This window comes from Narcine bancroftii, chromosome 1 (assembly GCF_036971445.1).
Source record: "Narcine bancroftii isolate sNarBan1 chromosome 1, sNarBan1.hap1, whole genome shotgun sequence".
NCBI lineage: Eukaryota > Metazoa > Chordata > Chondrichthyes > Torpediniformes > Narcinidae > Narcine > Narcine bancroftii.
The window spans coordinates 410292839-410306662 of record NC_091469.1 but is presented as its reverse complement, the minus strand read 5'-3'; the positions used below and the strand labels follow the sequence as shown (position 1 = coordinate 410306662).

The 13824-nt window shown below is 44.7% G+C and overlaps 1 protein-coding gene across 14 annotated transcripts in view; it reads right to left on the bottom strand.

Moving 5' to 3' along the window:
• pals2b (protein associated with LIN7 2, MAGUK p55 family member b) overlaps positions 1 to 13824 on the bottom strand; it is a 158799-nt gene that overhangs the window by 7687 nt on the left and 137288 nt on the right. For all 14 annotated transcript variants that reach the window (XM_069913928.1, XM_069913931.1, XM_069913927.1 and 11 more), the window contains 2 exons: positions 6609 to 6811; positions 420 to 548 (listed from right to left, as the gene is read on the bottom strand). In XM_069913928.1, the coding sequence (XP_069770029.1) occupies positions 420 to 548; positions 6609 to 6811 (332 nt within the window). The remainder of the gene's footprint in view (positions 1 to 419; positions 549 to 6608; positions 6812 to 13824) is intronic.

Sequence of the window (13824 nt, the reverse complement as noted above, 5' to 3'; positions counted from 1 at the left end):
AGTAGACAATTAATAATGATCACATTATAGAATAGGATGAATCCCTATATAGGATTCTCAATTCTATCTTTTTATTTTGTGTTTAACATCAGAATCCAAGGTTTTGAGCAAGATATGTTGCCTGATAATTATGGTTTATATTCTGTATTACAATTAATATATGCGATGTATATACTATGAATTGAATTGAAATATGTAATCAGTTAGAAATCATGTATAAAGGTTTTTTTAAAATTAAAATCAATAAAAATATTTTTAAAATAAAAAAATAACATATTTCAATAGTGTACCTTTATAATTAGCAGGAATAAATGTAAGTGGAAATTTAGCTTCAGTTAAAATTCTACTCTGGTTAGAAAATGAAATAAAAGACTATGAACACCAAAATTCAAAGCTGTGAAAATATGAGGAACCCTTACTGTCAGAAGTTTGGTTGTAATTCCAGCATCAATGACAGCTTTGTGCATGGCACGAAGTGTTTCTAATTCAGGAGCGGCAACAAATACAATATACGGCATAAATTCAGCTGTCTTCAGTATCTTCAGTGCCTGCAAGCAAAGCAAGTGTACCAAAGAAAGCATTAATATGATTAAATATAAACAACCATTTGAAACCAGGAACACGATAAAGCAATGGATTAGTGACACCTGAGCCATGCAAAACAGAGGGCCTTACTCTATCACCATGGGCGCTGATGAGTCAAATTCAGGCAAATGTAAGGGTAATTACTAATCAGTAAACTTCCTTAATTCGTTGAACAGAGGTCTGGATTAGAAGTGACGCTGACCACGTCACACAAGAAGACAAGGGCATGTACTGGGTACCAATAAAGCCTTCTTCTAGGAGATGGCAATGTTTGAGGAAAAAAGGAGAAATTTCAATATTGTACCTTTGTTTAAGAAGGGCTCTGAGGACAAGTCAGGGAACTAGAGGCCAGTGAGTCTATCGTCAGTGGTGGGAATGTTATTGAAGGGGTTTCTGAGGGACAGAATCTACCAGCATTTGGAAAGGTAGGGATCAAATCAGAATTGTCAGCATGGCTTTGTATGAAGGAAATTAGGTCTCATGAATTTAATTGTTTTTTTAAAGAAGTAATCAGGAGGATTGATGAAAGCAAGACAGTGGACATTGTTTACATTAGACATTTGACAAGGATTTGCATGGCCGGTTCATCCAGAAGTTTAGATCATATGGAACCAGGATGGGATAATCTAATTATGGTAGATATAAAAGTGGCTTGAAGAGTTAGAGGATGGTAGTAGAGGGTTGTTTTTCCGATTGGAGGCCTGTGACCAGTGCTGTGTCACAGAGATCGCTGCTGGTTCTGCTGTTCATTATTATGTATATCAATAATTTGAATGTCAAAGACGTTAACGTGATTAGTTTGGAAATGACATTAAAATTAGTGGACTGTTAAGATTATCTAAGATTACAACAGGATTTGGATCAACTGGGGAAATGGTCCAAGGAATGGCAGATGAATTTCAAGTTGAACAAGTGTGAGGTGTGGCATTTTGGTAGGTTAAATCAGGGTACAACTTGAAGAGTAAACGATAGGGCCTTGGAGAGTGTTTTGAACAGAGAGAACTAGGAGTATAGGTATCTTTGGCTTGGCTTCGCGGACGAAGATTTATGGACGGGGTAAATGTCCACGTCAGCTGCAGGCTCGTTTGTGGCTGACAAGTCCGATGCGGGACAGGCAGACACGGTTGCAGCGGAAAATTGGTTGGTTGGGGTTGGGTGTTGGGTTTTTCCTTCTTTGCCTTTTGTCAGTGAGGTGGGCTCTGCGGTCTTCTTCAAAGGAGGTTGCTGCCCGCCAAACTGTGAGGTGCCAAGATGCACGGTTTGAGGCGATGTCAGCCCACTGGCGGTGGTCAATGTGGCAGGCACCAAGAGATTTCTTTAGGCAGTCCTTGTACCTTTTCTTTGGTGCACCTCTGTCACGGTGGCCAGTGGAGAGCTCGCCATATAACACGATCTTGGGAAGGCGATGGTCCTCCATTCTGGAGACGTGACCCACCCAGCGCAGCTGGATCTTCAGCAGCGTGGACTCGATGCTGTCGACCTCTGCCATCTTGAGTACTTCGACGTTAGGGATGAAAGCGCTCCAATGAATGTTGAGGATGGAGCGGAGACAACGCTGGTGGAAGCGTTCTAGGAGCCATAGGTGATGCCGGTAGAGGACCCATGATTCGGAGCCGAACAGGAGTGTGGGTATGACAACGGCTCTGTATACGCTTATCTTTGTGAGGTTTTTCAGTTGGTTGTTTTTCCAGACTCTTTTGTGTAGTCTTCCAAAGGCGCTATTTGCCTTGGCGAGTCTGTTGTCTATCTCGTTGTCGATCCTTGCATCTGATGAAAAGGTGCAGCCGAGATAGGTAAACTGGTTGACCGTTTTGAGTTTTGTGTGCCCGATGGAGATGTGGGGGGGCTGGTAGTCATGGTGGGGAGCTGGCTGATGGAGGACCTCAGTTTTCTTCAGGCTGACTTCCAGGCCAAACATTTTGGCAGTTTCCGCAAAACAGGACGTCAAGCGCTGAAGAGCTGGCTCTGAATGGGCAACTAAAGCGGCATCGTCTACAAAGAGTAGTTCACGGACAAGTTTCTCTTGTGTCTTGGTGTGAGCTTGCAGGCGCCTCAGATTGAAGAGACTGCCATCCATGCGGTACCGGATGTAAACAGCGTCTTCATTGTTGAGGTCTTTCATGGCTTGGTTCAGCATCATGCTGAAGAAGATTGAAAAGAGGGTTGGTGCGAGAACACAGCCTTGCTTCACGCCATTGTTAATGGAGAAGGGTTCAGAGAGCTCAAAGTGGAGAGAACAAAACAAAGGACTCTACATCACCTTTGTTGACCTCACCAAAGCCTTCAACACCGTGAGCAGGAAAGGGCTTTGGCAAATACTAGAGCGCATCGGATGCCCCCCAAAGTTCCTCAACATGATAGGTATATTGTTCCTGAAAGCAGCGATACCGTAAATCTGGGTGGTGAAGAGACATTTGGCATTCTTGCCTTCAAAAGTCAGGACATTGAGTTCGAGTTGAGATGTCATGATGCAACAGGACAGTGGTATGTCAACTCTTGGAAGCATTCTGCACTATTCTGGTCGCCCATCTATTATAGGAAAGGGGCCACTAAGTTGTAAAATGTGAAAAAAAGATTCACGAGAATGTTATCAGGACTATTAGACTGCAGTAATAAGATGGGACTATTTTCCCCTGTGGCATAATAAGCTGAGGGGCACCTTTATAGAGGTATTCTTTGGCTTGGCTTCGCGGACGAAGATTTATGGAGGGGGTAAAAAGTCCACGTCAGCTGCAGGCTCGTTTGTGGCTGACAAGTCCGATGCGGGACAGGCAGACACGGTTGCAGCGGTTGCAGGGGAAAATTGGTTGGTTGGGGTTGGGTGTTGGGTTTTTCCTCCTTTGCCTTTTGTCAGTGAGGTAGAAATCACAAAGGGGCATAGATATGGAGAATGGTGACAATCTCCCCCTACAGTAAGGATCGAAAACAAATCTATTGATGTAGATTGAAGGTGAAGGGAGAAAGATTTAAAAGGGACTTGAGGGCAACTTTTTTTCCCCACACAAGTTGTAGGTGTATGGAATGAGCTGCCGGAGGGAGCTGGACAGATGGGTACAATTATGATTTTTAACAGAGTTTTAGACAGATACCTTAGAGAAAGTTTAGAAGGATATTGGCCAATCACGGGTAAGTTGGACTAGCACAAACAGGCAACTTGGTCAGCCTTGATGTGTTGTGTCAAAGGGCTTCTTTCTGTGCTTTATAGATCCATGACTGGTAAAGAAGGGCAGAGGGGAAGCAGTGGATGAAGAACAGGTCATTCTGCATGACTAATTCCACTTTACTATCTCTTCAATTTATTTCAGCACATATCACTAAAAATATGGAAAAAAACGTTAGATGCTCAAAATACTGTAAAATCCCCATTATCCAGAATTCAATCAGTTGGAAACTCAAAACTGGCAAAAATCTTTTTTGAGGAAATAATAAACAGATAGATTCAAGTAAATAGGACAGGGAAGATAGGCCTGTAGAGAAGTGCTGAGACCTCATTGGACACGTGCAGAATTGCCCTGCTGAACTAGCAATGCCCCTCAATATGTGCGCATTTTATTCGCTGGCGCTACTTGCGCGGAGGTAAGCTAGGTTGCCATCATGAGGAAGGTGCGCCGAGGGCCTGACTGGGACACTTGTGTGGTGGTGAGTTGGGTTGTCAGCACAGGGAAGGTGGAGGTTTAAATAAAGTTGTATTGGAATGAAATGGCAGTGCCCAGGATGAAGTCTCCCTATCCCTGCCTAGTAAGAGTCTTTTCCTTTATTAGTGTCAGGTATATTAGCAAGGCTTTATCTTAAACTTGGGAGTGGAGGGATAATTATAATGGCAACACGGTTAGTATAGTGACTAGTACAGTGGTTCCCAAACTTTTTTGGGCTTTTGCCCCTTTGGCCTCTGGGCTGCATCCCGAGCAGGGAGATGGCTGGGCAGGGGGGGGGTGGTGGAATAGTGGCGCCGCTGAGTGGGGTGGCACCGCTGAGTGGTGGGGGGATAGTGGCACTGCTGGTGCTGAGCGGGTGGCAGAAATACCAATACAACATAGTGGCCCCCGAGACCAGCTCTTGCAAGAATGCCTTGTTGCCATTTATTTTGCTCACTACCGCCACCCTGAGTCTGACCAGAAAATTACTGCACTGGCTTCTTCATTAAACTTTACAGAAGACAATAATAACAAGATGGAAGGTTCGGAATGCCCCCTTTCCCCTCACTGCCCCTAGCCTGTCCCTTTTCCCTCATCGCCTCCTAGGATCTTTCTAACACCCATAGGGGGCAGCAGCGCCCACTTTGGGAATCACTAGACTAGTGCAACGCTGTTACAGCGCTAGCGACGGGTTTGAATTTAAATTTTGTAAATTATAGAAATTTCCTGATTAAATTGAACTTTACATAATTAAAAGACTACAATACTGATATTTTCCAAATCACTTTAAATTTTGCACTGTCCTTTGTCTTTTAAACAGGAGTGTAGTTAGCATAGGACAAATTAGTCTCAGTCATCCTAAAAATTTGCATATCCCCATTGGTGCTGGATAATGGGGATTTTACTGTAATCTGATCAATGTCTCTCACATGACAATGAGATAGACAACAGACTCGCCAAGGCAAATAGCGCCTTTGGAAGACTACACAAAAGAGTCTGGAAAAACAACCAACTGAAAAACCTCACAAAGATGAGCGTATACAGAGCCGTTGTCATACCCACACTCCTGTTCGGCTCCGAATCATGGGTCCTCTACCGGCACCACCTACGGCTCCTAGAACGCTTCCACCAGCGTTGTCTCCGCTCCATCCTCAACATCCATTGGAGCACTTTCATCCCTAACGTCGAAGTACTCGAGATGGCAGAGGTCGACAGCATCGAGTCCACGCTGCTGAAGATCCAGCTGCGCTGGATGGGTCACGTCTCCAGAATGGAGGTCCATCGCCTTCCCAAGATCGTGTTATATGGCGAGCTCTCCACTGGCCACCGTGACAGAGGTGCACCAAAGAAAAGGTACAAGGACTGCCTAAAGAAATCTCTTGGTGCCTGCCACATTGACCACCGCCAGTGGGCTGATAACGCCTCAAACCGTGCATCTTGGCGCCTCACAGTTTGGCGGGCAGCAACCTCCTTTGAAGAAGACCGCAGAGCCCACCTCACTGACAAAAGGCAAAGGAGGAAAAACCCAACACCCAACCCCAACCAACCAATTTTCCCCTGCAACCGCTGCAACCGTGTCTGCCTGTCCCGCATCGGACTTGTCAGCCATAAACGAGCCTGCAGCTGACGTGGACTTTTTACCCCCTCCATAAATCTTCGTCCGTGAAGCCAAGCCAAAGAAGAAGAGAAGATCAATGTCTCTCACATCTACTTTAAAAGATGTTCTGTTCAATCTTGCATTTAATTAACACTGAATTACTTAACTGGTATCTATGCCAGGAAAGATAAATTGCTACATTGATTGAGTAGCTTGACTAAAAGGTACAGGTAAAAGATTGACATACTGATATTGTAGGATCTATCTTTTTGAATTTATTAACTAAAAAGCCAATTTAAATGAATTATTTTTGGGGAGGGAGGAATCACATATGAAGTGATCCAACTTTTTAAAATGTCTGAGATACAGGTACACAATCCTTTATCCGGACATCAAAAATCTGGAAAGCTCCAAAATCCGGCCAATGGGGAAAGACAACAATGCAAGTCGGGTGGGCGAGAGACCGGCAGCGCCAGTCGGGCAGGCGAGAGGGGAGACAGGCAGCGCCAGACGGGCGGGCGAGGGGGGAGAGATGGCAGTGCGACTGGGTGGGTGGGGGTGGATATGGCAGCGCAATTCAGGTGGGCATAAATCTGGCTTTCTGAAATCCGGAAAAATCCGAAATTCGGAACACACAGTCCTCCAAGGGTTCCGGATAAAGGATTGTGTACCTGTATTATAAACAGATTCAAATTCCTGCTTTGCCTTGAGTACTTTTTGTCATTATATATCATATAATTTGGCTGTTTTCATTGCTAATTGCCTAATCAGGACCTGTCACGTTATTTTACCTGTGGATTAATATCCAAAATGCACATTCTTCCCGTGTCAACAACTTCATGGATTGAGTCAATTTTTGTCCCATAGAGGTTTCCTTCATACTCCCCATGTTCCAGGTATCTGCTGCCTTTAATGTCGATTTCCATTTCTGGTCTTGATACAAATCTATAAGCATATCCATCCTGTTCATCATCTCTTGGTTTTCTTGAAGTAACTGCAGTTAATACAAAAAGAAATCAACAAATACTTTAAAATATTTGAAATTGTAGAGTTCTATACAATTTTGCAAAACTTCAGCAAAAGTAAAAGCACCCTTCTTTGGAGGCTATTAGTGACTTAGGAGAGAAACCTCTTGATTGCACCCTGTGAAGAAGGCAAATGGCATGTTGGCTTTCATAAAGAGGGGATTGGAGTATAGGAACAGAGACGCCCTTCTGCAGTTGTACAGGGCCCTGGTGAGACCCCACCTGGAGTATTGCATCCAGTTTTGGTCTCCAATTTTGAGGAAGGACATACTAGCTATAGAGGATGTGCAGCGCAGATTTACAAGGTTAGTTCCAGGGATGGCGGGGTTGACATATGCTGAAAGGCTAGAAAAACTGGACTTGTATCCGATGGAGTTTAGAAGGATGAGGGGGGACATGATTGAGGTATACAAAATTATCAGGGGGATAGACAGGGTGAAGTCAGATTACCTGTTCCCAATGATGGGGGAGACGAGGACTAGAGGGCATAGTTTAAGAATACAGGGTAGGCCCTTTAGGACGGAGATGAGAAAACATTTTTTTACCCATAGAAGTGTGAATCTGTGGAATGCTCTGCCACAGAGGGTGGTAGAGGCAGATTCGCTGATTATGTTCAAAAGAGAGTTAGATAAGACTCTAGTGGACAAAGGAGTTAAGGGTTATGGGGATAAGGCTGGAAAGGGGTACTGATAGTAGTGATCAGCCATGATCTGTAAAATGGCGGTGCTGGCTCGACGGGCCAAAGGGCCTACTCCAGCTCCTATTGTCTATTGTCTGGGTTTGCATTGACCATTATGCACCCACTTACATGAATCCTACACTAATGCCATTTTAATATCTCCTCATTCTTGACACACAATTTTAGTTAAGGAATATTTCCAACTGCAGAAGACTCACAATTACCTTGATAAATCTGTCAGAGATAGAACAAAAAGTAATCAAGTTTCAAGTTTTGATAATCAGAATAATATAGCACAGGAACAGACCCTTCAGCCCACACTGGTCTATGCTAAGCAAGTTGTTAATTTAAATTGCTCAATGGTCTAAATCCCTGTATTCTGTCTGATAATGTCTGCCTAAATGCTCTCAAACATTGGTATCATATCCACCACAACTCATGTCCAGGCACCTACCACCCTGCTGTTATTCTCCTCTAAAAACTTTCCCCCTCTCATCTTAAACCTATGCTTTCTAATATTTGACACTTCCCCACCACCACTCTCCCCACACCCAGCAAATAGACTCTATCTATACCATGTACGCCAGGTGTATTTGTGGCTACATAGCTGATGCAGGAGGCAGTGATTTAAGCTTTTTGATCATTAGGATCTCTTGGGGAAAAATAAAGTGTTCAAGAGGAATACGTTGCAGTTGAACCAGAGAGAGACCAACATCCTGGCAAACGGGTACGGTAAATTATATTGGTCAAGGGTGGGGGGGTGGTGAGTGTGGGGGAGGTTGTAATCATATCCAGTACAGAAGCAGGTGAGAGGTTAAAGTTTGATACAAAAGATGATTATGAATTTAGTGGGCAGGAGAAAGGCAGGGAGCGAGGAAGGACTGTTGATTTAATCTGCACCCATTTTAATGCTAGAGGCTTGTCAGGTAAGGCAGATGAACTTAGGGCACGGATAAACACATAATTGAGATGTGGTGGCCATTACTGAAACTGGTTAAGAGAAGGGGAGGAATGGCACCTCAACATTCCAGGGTACGGGTTGTAAAGGTTAAAACTTTGTGTTTTTACTTCTTAAGACTATTCCTTTAAGAAAGATTGTTGTTTGTAGTGTTACTATGTTGTAATATCTGGGCAAACAGGGAGCTTGCATTCAGTCTTCGAAGAACCATGGAGGAGGCAAAAGCATCAAAATACTTTTCTTTGAATTCATCTTATTATCGTTATCATTATACTAAATACTTCTTTACTCCAGTTATGAAAATCTTGATGTGAAGTTATGCAAAATGGTTATCAACGAATTAAAGCTACTTACAGCTAAAAATACGAAGTTTGGTTTATTGGTAAGATAGTAATTCAGAATATCGTCACTTACGTTTCTGTGAAGACATCTTGAAATTGAGAAATAGAAAAGATATGGAAAGTGTCATCTACATGGGTGCTTCAGGAAAGGCTGAGGTGGGGGGTGTTGAGTCATTGGTTAAGGAGTATGTCATGGCAGTGGTTACATGTGATGTTACAGACAAGTAGACTACTGGCACTATATGGGTGGAGCTGAGGAACAAGAAAGGCATGATGGGAATTTACTACAGTCCCCCAAATAGTCAACGCAAATATGTCAGGAGAATGTTGCCAGCTGTAGGTCAAATAAGGTTGTCATAATAAGGGAATTTTGGCTTTCCAAATGTTGACAGGGAAAGTATGAAATGCTTAGACAGGGTGAAATTTGTCAAATGTATTCAGGAAATCTTTCTCCAGCAAGATGTGTCAGATTCTACAAGGGAGTGGGCAATGCTTGATCTAGTCTCTGGAAATTAGGATGGGCACATAGATGAAGATTTCGTGAACGAGCCTTTGGGGACTAGCAACCACTGTTCTATTTGGTTTTAATTATGGAAAGAGACAGGGCTGAACCACAAGTTAAAAATTGGAAATGGGGCAAGGACAACTTTGACAGGAACAAGCTCAAGTTGACTGGAACAGGTTGAAAGAAGAGGAACTTTAAGAAAATGGAATTTTTTAACATGTGTGTTGACAAGATTCCAGGACTTGCACATGCCTGCTAGAATGAAGGGTCAGACATGTAAATATAGGGAATCTTGGTTGACAAGGGAAATTCAGGCTCTGGGCAAGAGCAGGGAGAGGGCATGGAGCAAGTATAAACAACTGAGATCAAGTGTATACCTGGAGTAGTTTTCGGAACAAAAAAAATGAAAAAAACCCAACCACCAGCAAGGTAAAAAGGAGGTAGCTCTGGCAGATAACATTAAGGATAACCCCAAGAGATTTTATATTACATACAGTATATGATAGGACAGGTCACAGAAGTAGAGGAACGTTTTAGGTCCAGTGATCATAATGCTATTAGTTTCAAGATAATTATGGAGAAGGATATGTATGGTCTTCAAGTTGAGATTTTAAATTGGAGAAAGGACAATTTTGAGGAAATGAGAAAGGATCTAGAAAGTATGCATTGGGATGTTGTTTTAAAGCAAGGATATGCTAGGTAAGTGGAAGACCTTCAAAGGTGAAATTTTGAAAGTACTGAGTTTGTGTTCCTTTCAGGATTAAAGGTAAAGTTTAACTGGCTTAGGGAACCTTGGCTTTCAAAAGATATTGGGGATATGGTTCGGAAGAAGAGAGGTGTATAGAAGGTATATGCAACACGGAGGAGACTAAAAATGCAAGAAAAAAAGAAGAAAGAAATCAAGAAGGCTAAAAGAAGACATGGGGTTGCTTTGGCAAACAATGTGAAGGAAAATTGTTAGGGTTTTCAGAGGTATATTAAGAGCAAAAGGACGGTAAGTGTCAAAATTGGTCCCCATGAAGATCAGGGTGGTTGGCTACATATGAAGCAAGAAGAGATGCAGAGATTTTAGGTTTTTTTTGCATCAGTATTTATTCAGGAAACTGGGGCAGAGTCTAGATAAGTAAAGAAAACAAGCTGCAAGGTCATAATCCCTATGCAGATTAAAGAGGAGGAGATGCTTACTATATTAAAGCAAATAAGGGTGGACAAATCTCCAGGGCCTGACAAGATATTCCCTTGGACCTTGAGGGAGGCTAGTGTCGAAATTGCATGGGTTCTGGCTGAAATATTTAAAATGTCCTTAGCTACAGGTTTGGTGCCAGAGGATTGGAGGGTGGCTCATGTAGTTCCATTATTTAAAAAAGGCTCCAAAAGTAGCCCAGGAAATTATAGGCCGGTGAGCCTGATGTTAGTAGTAGGTAAATTAATGGAAGGTGTTCTAGGGATAGTTAAAGTTGGCTTGGTGTGTGGTAGGTCATGTTTAACCAATCTTTTTTGAGAAGGTTACCAAGAAAGATGATGAAAGAAAGGCTGAGGATGTTTTCTACGTGGACTTTAGTAAGGCCTTTAACAAGCTCCCACATGGGAAGTTCGACAGGAATCTTCAGACCCTCAGTAGTCATGGCAAAATAGAAAAGTGGATCCCACATTGGCTTGATGGGAGAAGCCAGAGAGTGGTAGTGGATGATTGCTTCTTAGATAGGAGGTAGTGACAAGTGGTGTGCCTCAGGGATGGTGCTGGGACCATTGTTGTTTGTCATCTGCATCAATGATCTGAATGATAATATGGTAAATTGGATCAGCAAGGTTTGCAGATGACATAAAGATTGGAGACATGGACAGCGAGGAAGGTTTTCAAAGCTTGCAGAGGGATCTGGATCAGCTAGAAACATGGGCTGAAAAATGGCAGATAGAACTTAATGCAGACAAGTGTGAGGTGTTGCATTTGGGAAGGACAAACCAAGAAAGGACATGCATGGTAAATAGTAGTCCCAGGGTCAATTCTCCAAGAAGGGGTGAATGTGATAGTACAGATCTATCACCAATGTACATAGTGTATATTGTTACTGTATCTAGACTGTGCTTACAGCAATTGGCTGAGAGCTAAGCCACACCTATTGTCTGGGCCTTAAAGGGTTGTGTCCCTAGCCAGGTCGGATCATTCCGGACTGGTCGGCCACCTGTGAAGAGCTCCGGTCTTTTGCTAATAAAAGCCTTGGTTTGGATCAACAAGTCTTTGGTTCTTTCGACGAGCTCTACAATCTTGCTTGGCCATGGCACACGAACCATGGGTGTAAAGGGTGGGGCCAGTACTGCGCACACTGCACTCCACCTAAAAGCTCCTTTGCGCAGGCCCGAGGACAGGTCCACGTCCTCCCCCTCCACGTCCTCCCCCTCCACGTCCTCCCCCTCCATGTCGTCCCCTTCAAAAGATGCTCACAAACTCAAGCTAGCATGCTGGAACATCAGAACCATGCTAGACAAGGCTGACAGCCACCGACCTGAACGTCGGTCTGCCCTCATTGCACATGAACTCCTCAGACTTGACATCGACATAGCCGCTCTCAGTGAAGTCCGCCTGGCAGATGTAGGCAGCCTCCAAGAACGCGGCACGGGCTACACACTCTACTGGTCTGGCAAGCCTTCGGATGAACGACGCCTATCTGGAGTAGGCTTCATGGTCAAGAACTTCATTGCCTCCAAACTCGAAAACCTTCCGACAGGCCACTCGGACCGAATCATGTCCATGCGACTCCCCCTTCAAAACAAGCGTTGCATCACCCTCATCAGTGTCTATGCTCCAACCCTCCAGGCGGAACCAGCAGAAAAGGACAAGTTCTACACTGACCTGCGCAACCTCATCCAACGCACCCCTACAGCTGACAAGGTTGTCATCCTTGGCTACTTCAACGCTCGCGTCGGCAAAGACTCAGAAACCTGGCCAGGAATCCTGGGCAAGCATGGCGTCGGCAAGTGCAACGACAATGGGCGCCTCCTGTTGGAGCTCTGCGCAGAACAGCGGCTTGTCATTACAAACACCCTTTTTCAGCAGAGGGACAGCCTTAAGACTACCTGGATGCATCCCCGATCCAAACACTGGCACCTCCTGGACTACATCCTGGTGCGAGAAAGTGACAAACGAGATGTGCTCCACACCAGGGTCATGCCCAGCGCGGAATGCCACACTGACCACCGGCTGGTTTGCTGCAAGCTCAACCTTCACTTCAAGCCAAAGCCCAGGAACAGTAAAGCCCCCAGAAAGAGGTTCAATGTTGGAAACCTGCAGTCAGACGAAGCGAGAGGAAACTTCCAGGCAAAGCTCGACGATGCAACCCGCCTCACGGACCCGTCCCCTGAAACCCTCTGGGATCAGTTGAAGACTACCATACTGCAATCCACTGAAGAGGTACTGGGCTTCTCCTCCAGGAAAAACAAGGACTGGTTCGACGATAACAGTCAGGAAATCCAGGAGCTGCTGGCAAAGAAGCGAGCTGCCCACCAGGCTCACCTTACAAAGCCGTCCTGTCCAGAGAAGAAACAAGCCTTCCGTCGCGCATGCAGCCATCTTCAGCGTAAACTCCAGGAGATCCAAAATGAGTGGTGGACTAGCCTCGCCAAACGAACCCAGCCCAGCGCGGACATTGGCGACTTCAGGGGTTTCTACGAGGCTCTAAAGGCTGTGTACAGCCCCTCACCCCAAGTCCAAAGCCCGCTGCGCAGCTCAGACGGCAAAGTCCTCCTCAGCGACAAGATCTCCATCCTCAACCGATGGTCAGAACACTTCCAATCTCTTTTCAGTGCCAACCGCTCAGTCCAAGATTCCGCCCTGCTCCAGCTCCCTCAACAACCCCTAAGGCTAGAGCTGGATGAGGTCCTCACCCAGGATGAGATATATAAGGCAATCGAACAACTGAAAAGTGGCAAAGCAGCAGGTATGGATGGAATCCCCCCAGAGGTCTGGAAGGCTGGCGGCAAAACTCTGCATGCCAAACTGCATGAGTTTTTCAAGCTTTGTTGGGATCAAGGAAAACTGCCTCAGGACCTTCGTGATGCCACCATCATCACCCTGTACAAAAACAAAGGCGAGAAATCAGACTGCTTAAACTACAGGGGAATCACGCTGCTCTCCATTGCAGGCAAAATCTTCGCTAGGATTCTCCTAAATAGAATAATAACTAGTGTCGCCGAGAATATTCTCCCAGAATCACAGTGCGGCTTTCGCGCAAAGAGAGGAACTACTGACATGGTCTTTGCCCTCAGACAGCTCCAAGAAAAGTGCAGAGAACAAAACAAAGGACTCTACATCACCTTTGTTGACCTCACCAAAGCCTTCGACACCGTGAGCAGGAAAGGGCTTTGGCAAATACTAGAGCGCATCGGATGTCCCCCAAAGTTCCTCAACATGATTACCCAACTGCACGAAAACCAACAAGGTCGGGTCAGATACAGCAATGAGCTCTCTGAACCCTTCTCCATTAACAATGGCGTGAAGCAAG